Source organism: Hippoglossus stenolepis, chromosome 22 (genome assembly GCF_022539355.2).
Source record: "Hippoglossus stenolepis isolate QCI-W04-F060 chromosome 22, HSTE1.2, whole genome shotgun sequence".
NCBI classification, from domain to species: domain Eukaryota; kingdom Metazoa; phylum Chordata; class Actinopteri; order Pleuronectiformes; family Pleuronectidae; genus Hippoglossus; species Hippoglossus stenolepis.
Window position 1 is genome coordinate 6,840,285 of NC_061504.1, and position 26,712 is coordinate 6,866,996.

At 39.3% G+C, this 26,712-nt stretch overlaps 1 protein-coding gene across 1 annotated transcript in view; it reads left to right on the forward strand.

The window, feature by feature from the left end:
• Positions 1–26,712, forward strand: part of LOC118101622 (copine-8) — a 76,202-nt gene that overhangs the window by 12,283 nt on the left and 37,207 nt on the right. The window contains exons 2-6 of the mRNA XM_035147536.2: positions 9,861–9,901; positions 12,529–12,575; positions 14,697–14,800; positions 17,524–17,563; positions 21,212–21,288. Of these exons, the coding sequence (XP_035003427.1) occupies positions 9,861–9,901; positions 12,529–12,575; positions 14,697–14,800; positions 17,524–17,563; positions 21,212–21,288 (309 nt within the window). The remainder of the gene's footprint in view (positions 1–9,860; positions 9,902–12,528; positions 12,576–14,696; positions 14,801–17,523; positions 17,564–21,211; positions 21,289–26,712) is intronic.

The window sequence follows — 26,712 nt, forward strand, 5'->3', positions numbered from 1 at the left end:
AGCGGGCACCTGTGCTCAGCGACCTGTTGAGATCATCTGAGCATGCTCAGTTGTCTCCTTGCTACACACACACACACACACACACACACACACACACACACACACACACACACACACACACACACACACACACACACACACACACACATACACACAATGGTTTTTTGATTACTTTTGGGCATTTTTTTATTTCAACATTGTCAGAGGGCATTTGTCAAGATTTGCTTTGATTTCTCAAAGAAATTAGAATTATGTGTGAATGTTGATTTAAAGAATCCAGACATATTTAGGAGGTTTGTATCGATGAGTGTGTGTAGTTTCGTGCGGAATTAAATCTGGATATACTGGATTTACATCTGTTTTTCATTGGGTAGGCTTTTTTCAGCTGCTGTGTGTGTATGGATTTCTTGCAAGCAAGAATCCATCTTGCCAGGCTCTAAGGTATCCACTCGTGGCCGAACCACCTATCAGTGTTCTATGAGGGAGGAGCTATTGGCGGACGCAGGCCTGTCTTAGGTGTGACGACAGCGAGAAGCGACTATTAGTTAACAATAATGTTGGCCCTTAATGAATTTTTGCATACTTGCTTCTGTAGCTTTGGTATATCAGAACTTAAAGCTATTTCTTCATTGAAAGAAGAGCAAGGAGCAGTACTTAAGGCTTTTCTCAATGGAAATATTTTTTTCTCAATCTCCTTCCACCTGGGATCAAACATAATGATGGATAGATGGTTCATCCAATCACCTGCCTACTATACTTTGAAAGAAACTGCCCTTTCCCCAATCAGTTTCCAATTTAACTTACCCCCGATGGTTGTGTGTAACAAACCATCTGGCTCCTCAGGTTAGCAGATCTCACATTCATAGTAACCACAACAGGTTTATTTGCATACTCGTACTTTACTCTTACTTTCTGTTGCAACTAAAAACCCACTGATCAGAGTAAATTATGGAAGGAATTGCTTGAGAGAATTGTCTCTTAGGGAATCTGTTGTCATTCACAGATCCGCTTTAATTTCTGATTAGTCTCGTTGTTTTTCCACCCAGTGTTATTGTTCGCATAGATGTTGGAAGTTTATTAGATCTAGATCTATTCACTTGTTTGTGTACATGTGTGACATGGTGGACAACAGGGTTAGCTGAACTGGAAAAGCATTGGAGCATGCACAGGGTGCTCCATGTGGTTTTGTGTCTCTCTATATGTGTGTAACTGTATCTAGTTCATTGAGATGGTTCAGTCTTCAGAGACCCTATTCAGGTCACGGTCAAAGAGAAAGAGTCATACAGAGAGAGGGAGAAAGAGAGAGAGTGAGGAACGGAGGAAGAAGGAAGTACAACAGATTGGATTTAATGCTCTGCGCTACTAGTGAGAAAACCCCCTTTCTCCTCTAATAGGAGGACAGAACAATAGAAAATAAATAAACAAACATCAAAGGTGTTTAAAGGCTTGGATAATAAGCAAGGTATGTGAAAAGAGCACACAAGAACCAGGGAGGTTTGAGGAAACAGATGTGAAGCCAAAGAAATGTCATGAGAAGACGCAACACTGCATGCACTGAGCTCAGCAGCAGCAAATTCCAGGGGGAGTTTTGGGCGACGAGGATGGGGCGTCTGAGGTGAGGCCGATTAAGAATTGGTTTTGGTACAAGATGCTGGTACTAATGCAGCATCTAGTGGAGCTCAATATTGCATTTTTCTCAGCTCAGTGTCAAGTCACTGATTCATTAGAAGTGGTTAAATCAGAATGATTCAATTGTATTTACAGCCAGAAAAAATTTTCATTTATGAAACTGAAAGAATCTTCTGTTTTTCATTTTCAGTGGGATTTTGGTGTTTTGGTTTTTACCAGATGTCTTCACCCAGAAGCAACTTGATGTGCTGTTGCATAACTTAGTTATTGCCATAGACTATATATAAAGATGTACGACATAACTAATTCCTAATCATCTAACTAAGTGTTAGGCGATGGGACGTGGACTAAACTAAAAAGTTCACATCAAACAAAGATGGTTTATGTCATTTTAGGTTGTTCTAATCGGTGTTTGTTCAAGTGCTTATTTTTCCATTAAGTCTGGTTTCAATTAGTTATTTGCACCTATAAAGATGGGTTGAAATGTCTTGATTGACATTTGAGACTGGCTCCTATTGACTGCGTGTATCGGTGGGACTTCCATAGTGCGACTATAAATCCTAATCACTAGAGGTTTTAAGGCTTATTTGTATTTGTATTTTCAACACAAACACAGCTGGCATGAGTTGTACTGTTTGTTAAATAATAAACTGTAAGAAAACTCCATCATTACTTAAAGACCTGCATACAAATTCATATGAATGAAATATAATAAATACATTAAACATATCAAATATACATGTACTAATTCATGTGCTTGAAAATGGCCATTTATTATTTGTTGTCAATGCTGATGCATCAAACTGTAAGCATAATTTCTTATCTTTTGTTTTTGCCATAGAGGTTGAGCTAGTTTCAGCTACTTTGCATACAGTTCAGTAATTTAGTTCAGTAGCTCTCAACCAAGGGCTTGGTCACAGTGGCTGCATTTTAAATGTGAGGGGTCAGGAGATCATTACTGGGGCAGGGACGTTTTTTCCATTGATTTATGTGCTTATTCTGTTAAATGCTTTTATAATTTGACTGCTTTTGACCCCAAGCAATTATTGAAATGAAACCATTTGAGAGGCTTAGAAGTGAAATCACTCTTTAGTGAAACTGTTGACAAGTTAACGAGGCTGTTAGTTTGTAAGTCACAAGCTCACTTGTCTAATCTTAATCTCCATCCATTTGTCCGTCCATTCATTCATTATCTATATTTGCCGTGTGTGTGTGTGTATGGTATAAAGTATTTAGTGTTACAAAAAATAATCATAATCTATATAATACAAACATAATCATATTAATTGAGTTAATATGATTAATCACTTTTTCCACCAATATCAAATCATACATTGTTTTATGACCTTATTATTGAAATTGAAAAAATATGAAGAAAATACACCATGTGTTCTTGTTACAATACAATACATGGTCTTTCTGTGTGTTTATCTAAAGATGGCTGCAAAGGGGAATTAAAAAAAATATATAAATTGTTTTAAGATCTTGCCAGGCTTTACTTATCAATAATGATTCATTATATTAGCAGCAGCAGCACCATAACCACACTTGTACAGCTATAATTCTTAACCTAGAAAAGCACACACAGCCTCTAAACTCTGCACCTCCGTGTTATGTGGCTTTTAAACTCCCTCGTCTTTTTCACACTCTCCCTCTCAACTTTTCTCTCTTTCTCTGCACCCATGGTTAAACCTGGACTCCAAATAACGCCTGCATTGACAGAAATAGAGCAGCAACACACACGCACACACACCCAAAGTTTGGGACTGATAATTAGGTGGCCTGCCTCTCTATATGTGCAACTCTCTTTTACTCAACACTTGAATCATTTTTTTTCTCCTCTCCCTTCTTCTCCTCTCCTCTCCTCCAGTGGGCTAAAAACCCAATTTGTTTCTGTGGAGAAAGGGGAGGATTGTGAGGGTTCCCTGTAGATGGGAGGGTTTGCTGTTGTGTCGTCAAGGTAGCACGCAGGGACACGGCCTCGAGAACCAGTCCAAAAGTCATTGTGGAAATATTCATTAATTTGAACAAGGAGAAATGAAACAAGAGGAGGGAAAAAGGAAGAGAGGGATAAACAAGACATGAAAAGGAAGGAACTGAGGAGTGAAGAAGGCAAAAGTGGGGTGGAAGAGGAGAGGATAGGAGACAGAGAAGGAAAAAGAGGAAAGAAGTGAAAAGGTGAGCGTTTAAAAAACAACAACACAACAGCGCTGGTGGCATGCTTTTTGAGCCGGCTGGAAAAACAGCACACGCCTGTGCAGCAACTGTCAGTCAAGTAGCCTCAATTGGATGTCAGCAGTTGCCATGGTTACCATCCCCATACTACTGTTATCGTTTGGCTCTACTTGTTGACACGGAGGTGTTTCTCCAGTCCGTGTGTGTTTGTGTGACAGAAAGAGAGACAACCCCCCCTCTGACCTCGTTGACTTCTGAACATTTCACATAAATAGAGAATTGCTTTATCAGATGAAGATACTGCATCACCATCTGTCTGCCTTTCTGTCCGACTCTTCATGGACCTCCTCCGTCTATCTTTTGTCCCAATGTTTCACTTTTTCATTCCTTCTTTCTCCCATGTGTGAATGTGTGTGTATACATGTGTGTTTTTTGCCCATCTGGTATCTGATTTCACTTCCTGTAGCTGTGAGTGACAGCTGTCAGAGGTGATGCGTCAGAGGTAGGGCCAGGATGGCAGGGGATTGCACTGGTATACGTGGGTCGACCTTAGGGATGAGGAAGCCTAGCTTGACAGCAGTCTGAGATCAGCACTGTCATATCTGCCTCATGACTTTGTGTAGTGTGGTGAGTGTGTGTCTGTGTGTGTGTATGTGGAGATCCGGGGCTAAGCATACTGCATCTTTGTGAGCGTGTATTCATATCACTTCCAATTGGAAATATGGAATGATATCAGCAACTGAATAATGTTTTGACATTTATTCACAACTGCAAATGCTTCTGTCTTGATTTCTGATGTTGATTATGTGGCTTGTAACCCACCTCATCTGCTCATATCTGGAACCGTCAGTGTTCACAGAAAAGTGATAACCAACTTCATGATATCAATCATCCAGGATCACCAATGTTGGCGGGGGGCATTTATTTTGGGGCAAATTCATTAAAATTTTTAGGCAGTTTTAATCAAATTTAGGCGCTTAATCTCCATGCATTTTTAATTTCATGGTAGCCATTTATGGGCTCTCTCCCCATTCCTGTGGACATGATCCTGGTCCTGTTCACCCAAAATAACTGCGCAGGAGCATTGCCAAGATGACTGCTGAGTGGTGACACCTCCCAATAAGGACTTACAGAGACCCTGCTCCCATATGTGTATCAAATATAGAAATAAACTTGCAGTTATTGAAAGCTACCTTCTCGGTAAGAGGAAGTTGTTTGTCTCCAGCGTTTGTAATCATTTAATGGGGGTGCTTGGCCTCGTGCATGGTGTCAGTTCTTTTTGCAATAATTGCCTTAAAAGCCCAGTAAGTGAATTATTGAAAAGGAGTGCCTGCATTTGAGTTGCTCTTTGGCAGTGAAATTGTGTTTTGCATGTGCAATTTCATTTGCACATGGTCACAGCTTGCATGTGTGGATTATTTCCTTTAAGCCATCATTTTGGATGTCATTTGGAACGTCTGATAGCGGCCAGAATCTTTTTCTTTAAAAAAAAGTGGATAATCAACCCAGTTAAGGCTGAGTGGGTCACTTAGGGTTAAGTTTAATCATTTGGAGTGGCCTCCAGTTAGACGTGGCAGCACATTAAAGGGGGAAACTATCATGAAGTGATTAAGCAGCGAGTGAATTAGAGATGATGCACTGAGCAAGACGTTTTTTGTGTGAATGAGCGCGCATCCACCAGAGAGAGTGAGAGCCAGCAGAGAAGCCAAAGGTGGCATTTTTGTATGGAAGGATGAGAGGAAAAGATCGAGAGGGAGAGGGATGGAGAGAGAGTCTCATCTAAACATAGCAAAGCTGAAAGCCTGAGGGAAATCTATGGAAGAAATCAATATTCTCAGAGACTAAGAGGAAACTGTCTCTTTCACAGCAGGATTCCCTTGCTTGTCTTCAGAGTTGATCAGCTGATTGATGTCCTGCCTGATATTTATGTGACAAATAGGCACAAATTACAGTCAAAATTACACATTAACAAGAGAATATAATAAGATATTTTTTTCTTTTTTGAGGAACTCGCAGCTAAAAATACTTTAACTATTTTAGTCTGGTACCTTTTCTTCCTGCAGACTTCTCTGTGACTCGGATGGCAGCTTTTAGCTTTCCGCTGTCTGCCTCTGGATGAAAAGAAGGAAAGGAGCGAGAGAAAAACGAGAGAGAGCCATGACTCATACACATCATCCTCTGAAGTGGAAATCCTGAAAACGTGTTTCTCACAGACACACACACACACACACACACACACACACACACACACACACACACACACACACACACACACACACACACACACACACACACACACACAGTATTGCGCGCAGGGGGAGCCCAGGAGCCCATTTGGAGTGCCACCATGTGTGATGTGCTTTGAGCAGCAGCCAGTCACTGCGGATCCTTAAATTCTCTCTCAAAGGGAGAAAGTGTATTTTAACTTGTGTCCCTAACTGTACCCCCAACGCAGAGCAAGGGAAATTACCCCTCGTCTTCAGCCAGATGCTGCCACATAACTGTTTGTACTCTGTCTGAAATATAGAGGTGTGCATTTATCTTCTGTTGTCCTGGTTTATTCATAGATTGTGATGGACAGTGGTCTGACAACAGATGGAGTGCAAATATGATTTTATTTTTGAAAATATTTAGCATCCCAAAACTTGATCACAGAGCAAACCATTTATTATTCATTATACCATATGGCTACAGAGAATACTCAGTTGTATTTGTTTGGAGTGTGTGTTATTGCTCTAATGTAGTTGTCTATTCACTGTGCTGAATGCATTGCTGTAAGGATAAGGGTGGTGATTCTGATGTTCTTATTTTCATTTCCCATTATTCTATCCCTGGTTACTTCCTGAAGACTTTTTCAAGCCGATTCATGACCCAAGGAAGTACCCAATAAATCTTTTTTTTAAATTGCAAACATTAACATTTTGAATCATTATCTATGATTTCTCAGAGAATAATTCTGGATCTTGATCTTGATTTGGTGCAGATCCAAATACAAATACGGATCTAGTTTATTAATATATTGATAAAAATTATTTACTCAAACACTAGAATACTAAAGAAGCATTACTGAAACAGGAGCTGAAACAGTTCCATCAATAAAGTATAGATTGACAGAAAATAAGCAACTGTTACCAAATAATTGAGTCATCATCGTCATCATTTTCTAAATGCAGTTTCTTTGGTTGAAGGATTTGCTGCTTTTTCTCTATTGTAAACTAAATATAGTTTGATATTCAGATAAAACAAGACATTAAAAGACTTGGACTCAAGGACCCTGGGAGGGACAATTTACACAGTTTTAGACATTGCATAACGCCCCTAGCTGTGGGAAATTATGTATCTTTTGGGAACTGACCTCTGTTAAGACATTCTGTGAATATACAAAATCTGTAGGCAAGGGAAACGATTTAGGGGTCGGATGTCTTCTGGTTTCAGGTTTGCAGTTAGACCGATAACGTTTGAGAAAGCTGTAAACAGTAAACAGTCCGTGTGGAGAGCAAAAGAGTCCGAACACAATGACCAAAATGCATTGGCTTTTGGCTTTTTAATTGATCTGCATTCATATGCAGAGTGCTGATAATAAAGATGAACCAAAATGTCATCTAGACCTAAAAGACCTACAAAAAGTATTGTTGTTTGTGTTTTGTGTTTGACTTGTGTGATAAAAGAAACTATTCGGACTGTAAGAAGTGTACAACCAATGGAAGATAGAGTCTACACTGGAAGCCCCAAAATATTGGCCGTTGCAGACTCTGAAATCACTTGGGAACTAACCAGCGCTGGATTGATACACGTTTGGTGCATATGCAGAAATCAATATTTTAGAATAAGAGCTAAACTGGAATGAAAGATGCACCATTCTCCCTGTGACACATCGGCTTCAAAACCATTTAGAGGCTGTTATTTCAAGGTAAAATAGTTGCATAATGTTGTTTTAACCAGGGTTTTCTTTTAAGCATGTAAACAGGAATGTCAATGGAAATGTTTGTTAGATGGATTATTGTGTCCATCAGTATTTTTGTTGCCAAGGACAGACAACACAATGGGCAAACAGACAAACACACCAATGGGTAATCTAGTAATTTAGTGTCTGTGCATCTGTATTGTGTGTTTTGAGATTAAGGGAGGACACTCAAACACTCCGACTGAACTGGAACATGAAATCTGAGACAAATGACAACAAATTGTTTTGCAAGGTGTCTTGACATGAAACAGTGAGCTATCACTATAAGCGATGCTGCAGAGTGAATTAGATGAGGAATGAGCAGAAATAACCAAGTTGATACTAAAGGTGTGTTTGGTGTGAGAACAAACACATGAGCTTGAGATGGAGAGAAAAATGCCATAGGTGGTGTTGATGAGAAAAGAAGAAAAGCAGAGAGAAGAGTATACAGGAACAAAAAAAAAGCTACTGATGGTTTTAGGGCTTTGTCTGACAGCCTTTCAAAGTCTCTCACAATCCCAGGGATAGAAAGGATAACTGAAAGCATTACCTCCACGCTGAAGCCTTCTCTGCAACCAGCAAGCGTCAGGGCACATTAAATGGAACGAAGAAAGTGGATTGAAGAGTAGATTTAAATTCTCATCGTGGCCTATATGCTTAGAGAGTGATTTAACCTCATTGACAAGTTTTTGACCTCTCCTCTCCTCTCCTCCTTCACACTCATTCTCTCATTATTCTCAAATCAGAATTAGGTCTCATACCGCTTCTATACCAGCCCATTTAATTTTCTCCAGCCTTCCCCCTTTTCTTTTTGGGGAACATAAATTCTTCGCCATTTCATTAATGTCCATCTCTGATGAAACACAATGGTTTGCTGAGACAGAGGACTGCACAATGTATCACTGGTCCCAGGAGAATAGGAGCTTAGACCTTAGTGTTTCCCAAGCATGAAATTAAAATCCATAAAAATCTGGATTCCCATAAATAATAAGAGTCTATGAGTTGAAACCACTCCAACCTGAAGATAGTGTTGTTTATGGTGGAAGTAATTGCAGGCTGTTTGTGGAGGTTCACCTGGCTGTTTATATGCAACAGGGGAGTTGAGATATTTTTTGTTGTGAAGGGATGTGAATTGCGAAGTCGAAGCTTACTCTCCGTTTGAACTGCGAAGGTTCCGTTTTGAGCACAAAAAAACTCAAACATGTGAAGATAAGATAATATGTTGCAATTTTTAGCAGTTATTTCTCCAATAGTAAATAGTCTTGTTGGGGGCTCTCTTGTAATGTAGGTTAATTTAGGTTAATAATTTAGTGCTATAGTGAGTATTTATGGCTGTAAGATAGTGTGTTGGAGATTGATATATATATATATATATATATATACTGTATATATATTATAGTGCCGGTATTTATGAGTTAAAAAACAATTTTATCTGGTCCAAAATTAAAGCCCCTATACATTTTTTTGACAACACTAAAAGTAAGTAAGCATATCAATCAATCAATCAATTAATTAATCAATCAATCATATAGCACCTTTCACACAAACCAAATAGCGTCAAATAATTATTATTTAGATTTTTAGCTTGTTTGTTTGATCCATGTCCCATCCAATATCACGGGAGGAGGCAGTTGTTCGTGAAATATTCTGCAGCCGGACACAAGGAGGCAATCAAGATGATTTGTCTGTAATGTTGTATACAGTCTATGGAAGTAACATCAGGATATAGCTACACAGGCAACACCCGAATCGATTTATGTTGGTTTTGATCTGTTCTTGGAATTTATTGTTGAAGAAAAGTATGGACAGGCATTGGCAGGATAATCCTTTAATAAATATGTTTAAGAGGTGATATTTGTCATATTGTAATTTACACCCGCAGCTCATACGCCTCAGTATCATGGCTGTGGTCCATCTAGTACTTTAAATATTTTTTGTGTCTTCACACCACAGGGATACTGTAAACAGAGTGTGATGGTTATGACTCATGCCCAGCGCACTACATAAATAGTTGTTTTAAAATGCACTCAGCGACACATTTGGCCGCTAATGAATTTCTTTCTCACCAAGGAAACCATGTTTATAACTACTTTCTCCCCTTGTGTCTTTACAGGAACCTGCTGGACAGGGACACCTTCTCCAAATCAGACCCAAGTAAGATCTACCACCACAAATCTGTTCACCCACTGTTAATGTTTTTTAAATTCAGAGAGCAAAATATCTTTGCTCCTTATCATTTCCAAGCTTCACAATGAGGAGAAAAGTAATGAAGAAAGCACAAGGAAAAGAGAAAGGAAAGTAATTTCAATTAAATAAAGTCAGTTTGCCAACATAACGTAAAGAAAGTAGGGAATGAGGCAAGAAGCGAGAAAATGAAGGTGTAAACGGAAGAAAATGATTGGATTTAATTGAGTGTAAAGGAGAATGAAATGAATTAGTGACTGAAGAAAGGTATTTTCTTTAGTTGTCTTTAGTTTGTATTTAAGTTGTGAGTCACTCTAAGTGTTTAAGAAAGTGCGATCTTGGCTCAAGGCAGGTCTGACTAATAATACATGTGAGGCAAGCTTTGAAGCTTTTCCCTATAGATTGATAGAACGGCTGGCAATCCACCTCCTCTCTCCTCACAGTTAAAGTCATTATGATACTTTTAGTGCCAGGGCGGTACGTCGATGTTCTCGGAATTTGCTTATTTGCGTACTGTCCAAGAATTAGAGCAGAGCAAACCCTATCTACTCTACGACAGACTCTTATGAGACCTTTCATATTTGAGACCTGACAACTTGACTTTACTTTTGACTGAACAAATATTCATGAACTGGTTTTAACTTTTTAGCTATTAAACGATTTTTATGAATGTATTGTAATGTGATGAACCTCTTTCATTGGGGCCCAAACATTTTTGACATTCATTACTAATGTCACCTCATTTGTCTGCAACATCAAGGATTATGAAAACTAATGTAACGAATTGTCCTCTCATCTGCTCAAAATGAAAACAGTGGATGGTGAAGAACTGGTTATCAAAATATTTAATAACATCTGTTTGTATCAATGCTTCCACAGCTGAATGGAATAGTTCTTCAGAAATGTTCTTATTTGCTTTCTTGCAGAGACAGAGAGAAGATTGATAACACTCATATGTCTGAACAGTAAATATAAGAGCTCAGCTAGAGGCTACACCACTTTTACAGGCTAACAGAATGATTGCCCACTAGATGGCTGTGCCGATTGGCCAAATTATATTACATGTCTCTATCCCAATGTCACTTTTCATTCAGAAAGTAGTGCCAAAGAAAGACTTGATCTACTAAAGGTAAACATGTGCAAACTTGATTGCGTGCAGAATAACATGCCCTGTTCATTTAGTACGATTGCCTTAATGAAAAAAATTGCGGTGGTTGTGACTGCGTGTATATTTAGTACATTTGAAAGGTAGGTGCTAATCGGCACAGCGTTACGCACAGACGGCTGCAGTTATTGTAAAGGGGAGGAGACGGCATGGAAGAAGACTGAGAGAACGTTTTTTTCTGCTCGTGTTAGCATGTTTGGATTGAAGGAAGCAAAAATAATACCCCTCTTGCCAGGGCACTGACGGCCATCGTCGCACCAGATACAGCGCTGACAAGCTGCCTGGTGTGCGCTCCGTGTGCGCTACAACAGCCCGAGTGTCTCGCCTGAGCGCTTGTGCCACAAAGGACACAACTCTCATCTCCTGCGCAGTATTGTTCAGAGGCATCTCTTCCACGGCCCCCACCTGTTTTATTTCCCGAGGTTTTATTATGAGCTATTTTTTCTATTATTCTTATTCTTATGTCCTGCCATCTTCTCTTAATTTAATCGTTTTTTTTTTTGTTTTACCCACAGGATTAACCTCCTCGCAGACACACACACACACACACACACACACACACACACACACACACACACACACACACACACACACACACACACACACACACGTGCTGCCTTTGCAAAACAAAGTATGTCAGCACATTTATAGAAGGTTGGTGGATAAAAATGACTCAACCTGGTCGTGATGACAGTTGATGAATATGATGACTAGGATGACAGTGATTAGGAGGATGAGAGGATGGAGGAGGAAGCTCAGGCCTTAGCCATACATTTAGGCATGCTTTTATGCTGAGTAGCACTTGTGATTATGCTGAGCATGGCCACTTCAGTGTGCTGATATGAAACTGCCTGACAAGAGAAAAGAGTGAGGATGGAAAGGAGGGAGAAAAAAGAAGAGTCTTAAGATGATGGAAATATATAGATATGTCACTTTAAACATAACCTTTATTATTGGTTTACGTCTGTGTCTCTTCTAAAATATTACCTTCTGTGTCCCTAATAAATTTGTGAAATATGTTCATATGTCTCCGCTCTCTTATCTGAAAAGCTGTGAGAAGACTTAGCTCAGTACTTTGACTTAAATATAACTTTCTTGTTTTGGGAAATTGCATAATAGCCTTAAGTAATGTCTTTCACCTTCTGAAGGAAATATAATATCTAGTGTTTAGCTTCATAAATAAAACTACTACAGGCTTTGATGTCATTTTACTTTGTCTAAATCATGCATTTTTTGTTTGTAATAGTCATATTCTAACAAACACAGTACCGTGAGATTTACCATTCCCTTTAGTTACAAATAAAACAGCTACAAAGTCTTTGTACAGATGTGTGGAAAATACTTTGATAACTACTATATATATTAATCTGAGTTTTGAGCATGTATAATGGTGTGTTGTGATATTAATGTTATTTGTCTCTGTTCTTCACAGTTTGTGTTCTCTACGCACAAGGCATGGGCAACAAGGAGTGGAGAGAGGTGAGTTTGTTTACCACAGAATATGTGTGTGGCCACGTCATGTTGCATCACCTAAAGACATCGTTCTTTCATTCAAATAGACTTAAAACATCACTGGTGACAAATATACATGTTGGAAACAAGTTTCAAAACATCCACAGAGACTCCTTCTGCAGCATAATCCAAATTTCTTTATGTCTACTCAGTATAGGACGGGGCAGGAACTTAAAACATCACAGAGACACTACTTTATGACTTAAATTGCAAGACATTTGACCAAGAATAACAAAAGTATTTTATGTATATTCGATACATGCAGGGTTACTGCCAGAACGAGTAACCATATTGTGTAGAAATTACCGTTTAATTCTCCTAAACTGTGTAACTTTGGTAAAATATAAATAAGCATGTGTCTGAAGTGACTCAGGACTTTCTTTGTATTAAATCAGAACACAATCTTTTTCTGACCTTGACCAAGTGCTGAGAGTCTAAACCGGACCATAGATAAGGCTGTAATCACTGCAGTTGATGTTGCATTTCAAAATCAGGTGTTTTAACAGAAGACAAACACATCAACCATTTTGGTGTTACTTTCAGTATCAACATATTTGCAACTTGTGTATATGCATAAGTTAAAATTTTCTCAGTACATTAAATTGACTTTTCTACTGAATGTATTTGCTGTTGTAAATGTGTTATTTCTTAACATAATTTCTAGCAGACCAGCTTTCTACGACATGATTTAGCAAAGTAAAACAGAGACACCCAGTTACGTTATCAGTTTCAGAGCAGAAGAAAAATCTGCACACAAATTCCATAAGCTCTGTTTGTGTTTTGGACAATGCACCAGCCTGATTATCTGCGGAGAGCTGGTTGCTCATGTTAGCTACCTGGCAGGTAGGGACAGGCTGAATAAACTACAATCCACACAATGTTCACTCGTCTCCCGTGGCTTCACCTCTTGTAAAGCCTCATCAACAAACACAAACATAGGGCTCAGGTCTTTTTTCCGCCTGTTTGTCTTGTGGATATGGCCACTGTTGATTCACTATGAGATTACAGGCTCTGCATATGGAGTCAGCAGAGTCATAAGAGTTCAAAAGCTGAAAAAATATAACAATGTGAAATTGATTGTAATAATTATTGATATCAACTGATTTGAAATCTTTTATCTTTATAACATTTTTGGTGATATTGCCCATCCCTAAGTGAAAGACTTACCAAAGACATTGGCGTTTATCCTCTGGGAAGCATGAATGTCATGACAATTCATCCAATAGTTGTTTGGGTAGTTCTGTGTAGACCAACAAGGTGAACCGACCGAAAGACCAACATTGACATCACGACAAGCAACAGTGCTGGCATAGCAAAAATACATATATTAAATGGTGACATTTAATATATGTTTATATATTAATAACACTAGCAAAAAAGTTCAAAATTATTATTCACGGTATCTTTTGAAACATAATGTGAAAACAAATATGTTGATTCTATTATTCTATTAAAATTTAATTTAATTGATTAATCTGGGCTAATTATGATCAGAAACCCTACTTAAATCATTAAATGCAACCTCTCTATGAGTATGTGTGCACCCTAACATGTCTGAACTGCAATCAATGCAAAATAACGAATATTTATGAATGTAAATGAGGGGGCAAATCTCACAGCCCTAATCATTCCCAGTTATTCATATTTCTGAGTAGCCCATCATCTGCATGCATTATTAACAAGCTGAGTTAAATGGCAAACTGGGACCTACCTGACCCCCATTGACTTGATACTTAGGTAGCTCTGCATTCATTACTCTGAAGCTGTACATAATCATCTGTAACCAGTCTCTCCCCTGATGAGTCTCCTGAGGAAAAACCTGCTGGTGATTAGTAACTCACTTGAATCGCTTACCAAGGCACAGCTTTTAAATAGTTTTAATGAGTGTTATGTTGAAGCCTTAACGTTTGACAGACTTCATCCTGGACATTTTTTTCATAAATGTATGTCGATTTTGGGCATCGAACAATCTCAATTTTATGGTCTTCTATTCAGAAAAGCACAATGACTATATATTGAAAAAAAATGTCCTTGCAATTTCTCAGGAAGGTATGCTTATCTGTCTTTTATCTTACTTTTTATGTCTAGTTTGGAAGAACAGAGGTGATTGACAATACGCTAAACCCAGACTTTGTGCGGAAATTCATTTTGGACTACTTCTTTGAAGAGCGGCAGAACCTCCGATTTGACTTGTAAGTAATTTCTTCTTCATCTGTGAGTGTGTGTGTGTGTGAGAGATGGCAATATTAATATTTGCTGAGATTATAATTTTTTCTGCCACTAGACACTGTAAAGGTTAAATGACATTTAAGGCACTGGAGTTAAACTTTCATTTACTCAGTGTTAGAGCCTCTTCCAGAAACTTTCTCTTTTACATTATCATTTTCTAAAATATGGATTTGGTCTCAATGCAATCCACATTTCACCTGCAAAATGATAATAATTTTTGTATGTAGCTTTGATCAAATATAATATTTTGTTTATTTATCTTTTAGTGGGCATAAACCAGTTTTTCCTACTCAACTCTACTAATTTATTTGTAAACTGAGAGAAGGTTAAGTAGATTCTACAGTCACTTAATTAACATTCAATAGCACCTCTTGGTATTTGGCCTTTTTTGTTAATCAATTACAAGTTACAAGAGCTGAACTCAATACAAACAGAGTGGACATTGGCCAAAACAGTAATGGCCTTTTTTCACCAACTGCATTTCATTATTGTTTTAAAGCTGTTTTCAGACAATTAAAAGTAGAAGCAGTTCCTGTGAATTGGGAGCTTTGGATATGAAAGAGACTTTTCACCCGGAGCTTAGACACTGGTGGTGATGATGAGGAATGGAACATGAAGTTAAAACGTGAGATGAAATGGTTCTGATTGAATGGTTTGAAGTGAGATGGCCGGGTATCCAGAGTTGAGGTGGTGCAGGGGTGGAGGTGGGTCACTCATTGACTGTTGTACTGGACTGAGAGCTGAATGACAAAAGGGGAGAGAGAGCATTTTAAACTTTGACAGCTTACAGGTGATTGGCTCACGGTTAGCGTGTCAGGTTGTGATTGGATGAAAAGAGCATGAGCTACTGGAGCTGAGAGATAGCAGGAACTGTGTATGTGATGTACGAGGCTAACTCTTGAGCTGGTGAGAAATGCAACACTTAACAGTATGTTAAACTACTGTACTGCATGTACATGTGGTATAAACTCTATGACTACATCTCACACTTGATTTAGGTTCCTTTGCAAATAGGCATAAGATGGGAGCTATACCAGACATCATGGAGGCAGCAGACTGCCTGTAGGTGACAATATTCTCTTTCTCAATTTGCTCTAAGATTGCATTTCTCATTGAATTACAGAGGGGGTTTCAGTGGCTTTATTTTATTAGATGGAGACTAATTATATTATAATACAGTATATGAACCAGGGAGCCACACCGACAACCCAATAGGGATCTGTAAGTTGGACTGTGTGCAGAGGGAGAGAGTGTGTGTGCATACATGGTCCAGTGTTAGAGTATCTCAGCTGGTGGTCACGACACGACAAGTATATGTATTGTCATCTAACAGAAGAACAGGGTCACATGGACCGATCGCTCCTAGACCAAAGCAACAGTGATGTGTGCATCTTGTGTGTGCGTTCCCACATACTGTGTGAAGCCTTGGTGACAATGTTGTGTGTATGTATGTATGCTATTTTTGAGGTGTGGAGATGGTAACCATAACAACCACTTGAATATGTGTTTATACCTGAATAACCTTTTTTGTTATTTGAGTAGGTGTAGAGTCTAGTAGATTCTTCAGAACAGTTAACATACACACACATAAAAAGCACACAACGCTGGTTGGGTAGTGACATTCTCATACACAGGACATATGAGGACGTGTGTGTTATGTGTGTGTCCCTGCCCTCTCATTTGTTGTAAAATTAAAGTTTTCACATTGGCACATATCAGCAAACATAAACAAAGAAATGTCTGTGAATGCCTCATATCGACTGACATTTTTGGCCAATTGATAAATCAAAATTTAAAAATATTAAGATGAGAATATAAAAACTACACACACAAGACATGAAAGTCTGGATTTATAGCTGAGTGTGTGGTAAGACCATTTAGATGGTAGAGGCAGTTGAAAGCCTAAAAAAAAGCCTGAAAATGGGTGCTGATATCACATGTGGTTATTTAGTCATGCTTTATATTCATATTAATTTAAAATATAATTTTCTCAGTGTGCTGAACACTCATCCACAAACAAACACAGGGTGTGCATTATTCAGAACATTCTTGTGAAGTAACTCAATTTGCCCTCTTCACTTCGCCCCAAAATATCACCCGGCAAAGGGCGATACAGTTTTAGTAGCTGGTGAAATGACCTGAGCTGTGAAATGACCTGAAATTGCTGAGTGAATGGCTTGTCTGATTGCCTCTCGTTCCTCAGAGCAGCCTCTACATTGGAGGGGCCATTTTTGGATGATTTCTTGTCTCTGAAGGTACGAGAGGCCTGCTGCTCTAATAATAGAGGAATAAAGAGTGGGAATGATTTTCAAACATACATCAAAAAATGGCACAACAGCCGCTAACGAGCGGAGAAGTATACCCAAAGGAGGGAAGCTTATATTTGTATTTACTCACTAGCACAATATTTCTCAGTTGATGTTTATTTCTCTCACAATCATATGTGTGACTGCCAATTAGTCAGTTTAGTGTCAGTTTAATGGAGGAGGCCTGTGAGCCTGTGATGTTGGGAAGTGAACCACCAGGAGCCTCTGGTGAGATCGTCGCTAACAAGCTGCTGGGCCCCACTACTTGATTCACCCTGTCTGTTATCCCTGTTGTGTTGCCAGCTGAGCTCCTGTCACCCTCCATCGCTTCCTAGTGGAGTCACTCACTCACTCCCTCGCTCTCTCTTTTTTTTTTGTAGGTACGATGTTGACTCCAAGAGCGCCAACCTGTCAAAACACGTGAGTACCAAAACTTGTCACAATTACGTATGTTTTTGTGCATACATGGAGGCATGCATGTTCACATTTTTTTCTGTTTCTGTTAATTTCATTGTGTGAGAATGATTGCTGTTCTTGTCATTACCTCCCATCAGCCTCATTTAAGCCACAGAATAGTAATCTGGCCATGATTTGTTAATCATGCACTGTAATAGCAAATTCCTGGAACTGCCTGTAATTCATTTAGAAATTAAACAAACACAGATTTCCTTAGTCCACCCTGCTTTTGCCATTGATAGCAGTGATCAGCATAACAGTAATTAGAACCAACAGTGTGACAACTTGGTATTTGTCGGCAAAAAATAATAGCTCCCCTGTCTACTGCATCATGGTAATTGTAGTTCAAAAGGGAAGATGCAGCTTGTACCCTTGCAATGTTCATCTTAATTTTAATCTTGGGAACAAGAGATATAACAGTCGTCATTTTGATGCATCGGCATGTATTTGAAACCCTATAACCATTTTTAACATATCAATATTTTAGCATGTGCAACGTTTGGGAATTTCGCAATTACACTCTGAGTAGGATTAGAGGGTTGATATAACTCTTTTGTACATCCTGTAAATATAAAGTTGCCGCCAGCCACAATTAGACTGACTCTGTACATATGTAACAAATCCACCCACCAGCACCTCCGTCCTGAGAGATCTGGGGTCTTATTTATAACTGTTGCGTAGGCACAAGACAAATAAAGAAAAACTATTCACTTTCCAAATAATATCCCAGACTGGAGGTCAGGATCCACTGATGTGAGGTAATAGGTCCGATTGCTCTAAATAAATAAATACTGCCGGGACACGCATAATGCTGCGTGATGGATGCACGCGAATAGAAGGATGAGGAGAAAACGAGGGTTCAGCTATCACAAAGAGACGATGTGATCTCTGAGCTGAACTGAGTCCAGTATTACACAGATCGAACCGAACCATCCCAGTACAAACACAAGCATAGAATAATAATTCTGTTAAATTCTATAGATTTGGGACATCATAGCTGTCTCTGCATTTAATAACCATGCAGTTTTGGATGATAAAAATACCAACAGGCGATACAACAAGTTCCCTCACATTCAGTGTGTGCGATTCTTTTTTTCTTTGAATTCGATATTTATTTATTTTTAGGCTCCGTTCTCTTTATCGTCCTCACTCTCACTCACAGTGTTAACAGCAGCAGCAGCAGCAGCAGTGCATCAGTGTATTTTCTTTATTAGTGACATCCCTGCTGTCCCATAAAATCGCTCTTCACCTCCACCTCACTAACAAACACGTCGATGTCAGTGTCAGAAAGTTTCGCTTCCTCTATTCATCGCTTGATGTTGTGACTCTGTCATGACTCACGGTGGAAATCCATTGGTCAGCAGGATAATTTAATATTCATTAGGTGCCTTGCTTTTGTCCTGAGTATTCTCTAAATGGCTAAATGTCATTTGATGTCTACCCTGGATGTTTTCTATTCCTCTTGCGTTTCCCTTATCTGTTTTTCCTGTCTCATCCTCTCACTCTGGCATTCTGTCTTCTTTTTTCTGTCATACCCTTGTTATTTCACTTTCTCTCAATCTACTTATTCCCTGTTTCTTTCCCTCCCTCCGTCTCCCCTTCCACCTTGCCTCACTCTCCTGAAATCAATAATCTCATACAAGATGAGACAGACGTGTTGCCTAGGAGGCAGCGTACTCTCTAATCCGCCTCCATGCAGGTCTCAGGAGGGAAAGCCGGAGACCCAATCCATTAGATGGTGTTTTAGCTTGGGAGCTGTAGGCTGCAGATACACCTGAGAACCGGGTGAGAACGAGTTTGGAATATTGAGGGAAAGGTGGAGGGAGTGAGGTAAAACAGAGGTAAAATAAAATGCTGAGAAATGCATCACAAATCACAGGAAATGTAGTTTATCTGAAAAAGGTTGCCAGTTTATTCAAATGCATTTCTGGTTATGTGATTTTCTGCTTAGTCTGAGTTTCCAAATGTGACACATTGTTGTAAATCTTTTCCAAATCTGACAACATGAAACCATCAGAACTCCGGCAATGTCAATGGTTTGAAAAATTAAAAAAACTTCCAAAACAGCATTATTACCGTTCAAACCGCCAATGCATGCTCAGTCAGCTGATGCTGCATACCTATCAAAGTTAGCTCGTCCAACCTGTCCTACCTGGTGTCGCTACGTGAAAGACCATAAGCTGACATTGAAAGCAAATGGAAACAAACAAATAGTGTAGGTAAACATGTGGCTAGCATTTCTTTTAAATCAGATATTTCCAATATTGCAGTTGATCTGACTACATAAAATAAGTCATATGATAGCGGGTCCAGTTCTGACTGATGTTTGAGAAAATATATTAGTATTGACTTCCCAGTATATTAAAGTGCCCTTATATTGCTTCAGGCTCTTCTCTGTCCTTCAGAGGAAAGGCCAAAGTCTGCAAAGGTCATCCGTAGCTCCCACAGAAAATTCCTGATCCTACAGAGTCTGAAAAGGCCTAATTTGCACTGCTGCCTTTTTTCCGTAAAGCCTTTACGTCACTAAGTAACACTTAACATGTCCATCTATCGTTTAGCACGAATTGGTACGGCAGAATCGACGCTATTGTTACTTTGGCTTTTTAACTTGGAAAATTATGGACTACTGTATCTTTTTCGCAGTAACTCCTTTTCTAGCCCATGCTGTGATATATTTAGCCATTAGCTGCACACAGCCAATGTTCCGATGGACCTCATGCTGGCAACAGCCGCAGTTGCTAGGAGATGTGTGAGTTCGCTGCACAGCTCCTACATCAGAGACGGGGGCAAAATATCATCGCTTTAAAAACCCATTTTTAAGTGTGATTTCAGCATCCATTAAGGCAAAAACAAAAGAGTTAAAGGCAAAGTAAAGTCATGTGACTGTGTGCACGCATCATTGTTGCGATAGACGAGCTACACGGGCTGCCATAAAGCTGGGGAGATGGATCGAGACAGAATAAGAGAAGAGGCTAATCGACAAAGCAAAGAAAATCCATTATGTTAGTGCTGCTTGGAGGTGCTCCAGTCAGACATTAGAGACATTGTCCAATAATGAAAAATGTTTCCAACCGTGTGCCCCCTGGTGAAAGAGGGATGGAGATGTGGTGTTTCCATAATAGCTTCCATACATAAGTAATTTTTTTCATATTTGCCTGTTTTTGAAGGCGTATATTTTGCACTTTGGAATTGATTATCATTCTTTTCTGCTGACAGACGACTTAGTAACCGTTCCCAGGCCAGATGCACGTAGATTTTGTGTACCTTCTCTTCTCTCCATCCCTCTGCCTTTCTGTCAGAATCAGCAGTAAAGTTTTATTATGTGACTGTGGTTTAATTTACCAGGAAAGTGGAATGGGAGCAGCGTGTGGCAGGTGAGAGGGCTGGTGGGAGGAAGGCTCAATCGACTTGCCGGTGATATCTGTCATTGGGGAATGCAGAGGTGTTTGAAAGGGTTTGGGGCTGCAGGGCTTTCTCTCATGTGGAGATCAAGCAGGGGCGGGGGGCTTATTTTGTGGCTCTATGTGTGTGAGCGATTTTATGTCAGTTTTGTTTTATTGATTTAATTATATGTGTTTATTTTTGCATCACTTCACCCTCGTGACTCTGCAGGATTTCCTGGGCCAGGCCTACTGTACTCTCGGAGAGGTGGTTGGTTCGTTGGGCAGTCGCTTGGAGAAAGCTCTGGGGTGAGTATGTGCACTCATTGCTGCCAATATATCAATGACTATCTAACCAATGTTGATTGAAAACAAAATGAAGTGACTAGCAAGGCAGTCGGAGATGTGTTTCCCTACAAAGAATATAAACCATACATTTCATTTGGGAGTCACTATGTTTAAGAGCTGGTTTGTGCAAGTTGTTTTACATCAGCATTTGTTTCACAAAGATTGTTGTCTGTATCTAACACAGCTTCAGCATTTATGAAAGCTCTCTGCCACATACTGAAAAAAAAAACGATCACTGAGGGAATTGTGTTTCCTTAGGGAAAAGTCCCTTAAGCAGTTACTACTCTCGACATTGGTCTTGGCAGCTCTCTACAGATACAGTTCTGTGATAATGGTTGAAAAGTGCGGTGAAGTGAGAAGCCAGTTTTCATTGTATTGTTTGGATGTGAGAGTGGTGTCATTTTCTTCCAGTGTAAATTTCAAATGATTCCTTCATTGATATTCACAGGGTAAAGGCATTGCTATGCTTACTGCTGCAGGTACTTTAAACATGTTTTTCATTTTTATTTCATTTAACACTATTTTTAATGTTATTTTATTAAATGTAGCATTTCCTAACAAAGAATATTCAATCCGGTGTGTACCACTTGATTTCTGATTCATGTAAAGTTTGTGTTCATGCTCTGCGAAGTTTATTCAATGACAACCATCTGTGAGACTGCTACTGTAAACCCAGCTGACTTACAACCAAGGTGTGAAAGTCCGTATATCCACGTGAAAACTATGAAAATCTGTGAGTCACATATGAAACAGTTGCAGTTCAGTGGATGCAAGCGTGGAGAAGATGTCAGGCAGCATGCTGTGAGATGTTTACATTTACTCAGTAATGAATACCTGCTGCTTGGTAATTGGAACGACTCAAGCAGTATCAAGGGTGCATCCCTGGCCTCTGTTTCCGGGGAAACGAAGCCGAGGAACAGTGCATACCCACAGTAGTTGCTCATGCACATGCATGCATGTATGAGTTTGATATGTGTACCTGTTTGTGTGTGTATATACATATGTGTACCTGCATGTATGTCCACAAAGGTGTGAGTGTAATAATACTGCTACATACCTTTTGATTATTGTTGTTCCAGCTGTCAGTGCAGCGGCATTTGCAGCGTTTTAAAGTGTTGTTATTGGACACAAAGCTATTTGAAGTTAATGATGTCAGTGACGCCTGAGAAAAGGTAGTAAATGAGCCTGCTGTCTTCTTTTACTCACCTTGATTGATTGTTGCATTTGCTTTAGTGCAAGCAAAGAACATGAATCCATTATCTTTATGTGTTGAGCTGAATTCCCACACTGTAACATAATATTATTACAGCACATTAAGGTGAATGTCATCAGCGTGACTTGGGGATTTTGATTTCATTTAACACTTGAAATATAACATCTTTCCCACACTCTAAAACTGTTTTCAATATGACCTCTGGAATTTTCCGGATTTTGCCTCTCAGATATTTAGAGCAGAGCAGGAGATTGTTCGTGTTTAGACGTGTTCACAACAATGTCGCTCTATCTCACAATGTGAAAGAAAGTGACAAAAAAATTCCTGGACCCACCCCTTTGTCCAGATCTGCCCCAAGCGGCCTATATTAATGTGTGTGTGTGTGCGTGCGTGCGTGCGTGCGTGCGTGCGTGCGTGCGTGCGTGCGTGCGTGCGTGCGTGTGTGCACTCGTATGTGTTCACGCCGCTATTCCCCTTTTGTTTCAAAGTAACACTCTGGAACTCCAATTGTCATTGCCATGGTGATTGCAGTGGAAGGTTTCCCAGACACAGAGAGAGAGAGCGAGCAAGCACCCACCTGTCTGTGCATGTTTGTGTGTTCACATACTTATCTGTGCACCGCAGACTGCGACAAAGTGCAAAATGATGTCGTATACCCTGAAAGGTCTACTCAAGAAACCCCTCCTTCTACTTCCCTCTTCATCACACTCAAATACACACCCATGCACGCGCGCACGCACTCACGCACTCACGCACTCGCACACACACACACACGCACACACACACACAAACACACACACACACACACACATCCTATACAGGTACCACCTTCTTAATGGTGTGTGTGACACTCTGGGCAGAACACTACTGCTCCTCTGTGGCACTCAGCCTCATTATGAAGAGGTTTTTTTAGGAATGCTCATAAAAGCAATGTTACATTTTTAACTGTACATTTGTTACCAAGAGCCGGTCGATTGCGGATCTTTAAATAAATCTTTCTTTAGTCTTTAATTTGTCCTCCTGTTAAAAAGGCATTAATTCAATCATGAAAGATCTAAAATTTTAAGACAAGAAATCAAACGGATCACAGACAGAAAAGGATTCGCAGCTTCTCATTTTAATATGATATGTGTTATTCCTCAGTCTTGATCAAGTCTATTTCTTTTCTAATTTTGGCACCTGCTCTTGTCATTTTCCTCAAAACTAAAAGGATTAAGAAAATAAACAAATCCTAAGACGATTTTTATGATGTTAAACAGGGGCTTTAAGCAAAGGAGTATTTTCAGGAGTTAAGGACATCTAAATATTTAGCCACATTACTGGAAATATACAAAGCAAAGAAATGATGGTCATCCTTGTGTCAAATGCCGCAGGTGCATATGGATCATTGTTTTCAAAGTCATTAGTGATTTGGTGCAGAAATAGAAACCCTGTCAACAATAATTAAAAAACAAAGGTACTGAGGCTACAGCTGTTGCAGTCATTGTCTTGTTGAGGTTGTGTCTGTATACATGTATGTATGTCAGTGCGTGTGATTTTCTGTGTGTGTGTATTAGACTTTGTCAGACACACACCTGCAGCCTGACACGACAGTGGGAATCTTTAACAATTTGAATGAGTGCTAATTACAGGTAATTGCACTGTTCAATCAAACTCCAGTGGGCATTCAGGTGTGTGTGTGTGTGTGTGTGTGCGCACATCAAAGAGGAAATGCCCTGTATTTGTTCGTATCGCTGACCAAACGTTTGTGTGTATTATATTTGCCTCTGTGTTGTTTGATTCTCACATTTGAACTGGTGTCCCACATCATGTTAATCTGTACACGTGACTACCAGCTTGTGCAATCATCAATGGTCCACAAAATGAAATTTCAGTATTGAGGGTTAAGACCTTCAAAGTTTAGGTACAGGATCTTGATTTGATGTTCTAACTCTTGCTCAAGAAAGCACATAATTGTGCTTTTGCAAAAACTAAATTTGTTACTCAAACTTTTAATATGGACTTACAATTATTGCTGTTGTTTTATAACATAGAGCCAAGATAATAAGGATTTGAAAACTTAATTAATTTAAAGTTCAAAATGAGTTCAGCATTCTGCAGTTTGTAGCTAATAAATCCCTTGAGGACTCTTTTAGACTTTTAACTTCAAAACTGTATGAAGGTGTGAGCCTGACTCACTGGTTGGTAAAATTAGCATGAGAGCACTGTAGTTCAGCGAAAGCCACCTGAGATTGTTTTGTTATGTTTTTTAATTTGCATTTTATTACTGATAACAGTTTTACCTTAAATGCTGCCGCTAGCGTTCCCTTTTTAAGTGTCTTGAATATTTAAGGCAGTTTGTGACAAGGGGAGGGGGGCTATCTCTTTATTCCTCTCTCTTGCAATCTTTCTGTTTTCGTACTATTTCCTCCTTTCATGTTCCCTCTCTCCAGGAACACAACACACACCACACACACACACACACACACACACACACACACACACACACACACACACACACACACACACACACACACTAACACACAGGCTCACAGATGTGAATGCAAGCCTAATTTTGAAATGGACGATAAAAAATCTCTATCTGCCTCTGGTGCAAAAAGAATTTGGTTTCAATGATACATTTTTATCATGAATTATGTACTATGTACTATGTACTTATTGTGTACTGTGTAGGTGTGTGTCAGGGCATGACCAGCAATAGAGAGACTCTTATGGTTTCATAATGATAATTGATATCTTATTCACATTTTCTTCCTTCATCGGGAATATAATGCCAATTATGACTGTAAGGTGTGTGTGTGTGTGTGTGTGTGTGTGTGTGTGTGTGTGTGTGTGTGTGTGTGTGTGTGTGTGTGTGTGTGTGTGTGTGTGTTTGTATGTGTGTGTGTGTGTCAGCAGGCATGTTGCTGCCCAGAAGTGGCCCAGACTTAATTACCCGTCTCTTGCCAGACGTTGATTGCAAGTCCATGTGTCTTGATTAGAGGATTCACAGTGTTTCCTCGCTCTTCCTCCCTCTCTCCCACGCACGCACGCACGCACGCACGCACGCACGCCACGCGCACGGGAAGAGACAGATTGAGAAATTCCTGAAGCACTTCCCAACTTCAAAGTGCTTTTCTATGTCATGATTGGGCGAAGATGAGGAAAGCCATTTACTTGAGGGGCGAGGATGCATCGCATTTTCAGATCTCAAGTATTTTTAAAAGCTCTTGTTTTTATTCAAAACACATAAAAAATATTTATGAATGCTAAAAAGAAAAATAACAGTAAATAATAATAACAATAATAATTTTTTATTCACATCTAGAATTACGCTGTTGCTCTCTATTTTAGAGTAATTACATTACATTACATGTCACTTGGCAGACGCTTTTATCCAAAGCGACTTACAATTAGTGCATTCAACATTTTATAAGGGCCTATTTAGGGGTTCAGTAATAACAAGACTAGTTCTAATATATGGCTGGACTGTGAATGGTAAAGTCGCAAAACAGGGTATGTATTTGAAAACTACAGTTAACATACATTTGACGTCATCACATCTGCTTTCTACTTAATCTCCACCAATTTCAGCCCTTTATCTGTTTGTACATTGGCTCAATATCAAATGTCAAACTTTCTAGTCGGGAGCTGGCAGTTTAATGTCTGATTCAGACACATGCAGCTCCTCTGGGTAAAGTCTGGAAAAGTTCAGGGTTGCAGTGCATTTGTGAAAGCAGCTTTTATTGGTCACTTAGTGCGCAGCCACCTTCTGGGTGACAAACTGCCCCTCTGAATATGACTCTTTTATTGGGTGGGCTAGCTTGTTTGTGCCAATTAGTTTTGAAAGACCTATAGTAAGTAAGTAAGTCAAGTTTATTTTTATAACACTTTTCATAGACAAGAGTCAAGATAAAGTGCTTCACAGGGCCATAAAAAGTTAAAAACACAGTTACACAAGCTCATACAAAATGCAAAACAGAAAACACACACACACTCCTGTGTGGAAATAATCAAGAAAGTACAAAAGAGTCAGACATGGTACACATAAATTAGCTGTTTCAACAGGTATGTCTTTACTGTTTTGAATTATTCCACAGAATCAGGAAACTTATAAGTGTTGGTCAAAACATTCCCAAAATTTGGTGCTAAAACATGATTAAGAATTTTTTTTCTGAATTGTCAGTTCCATA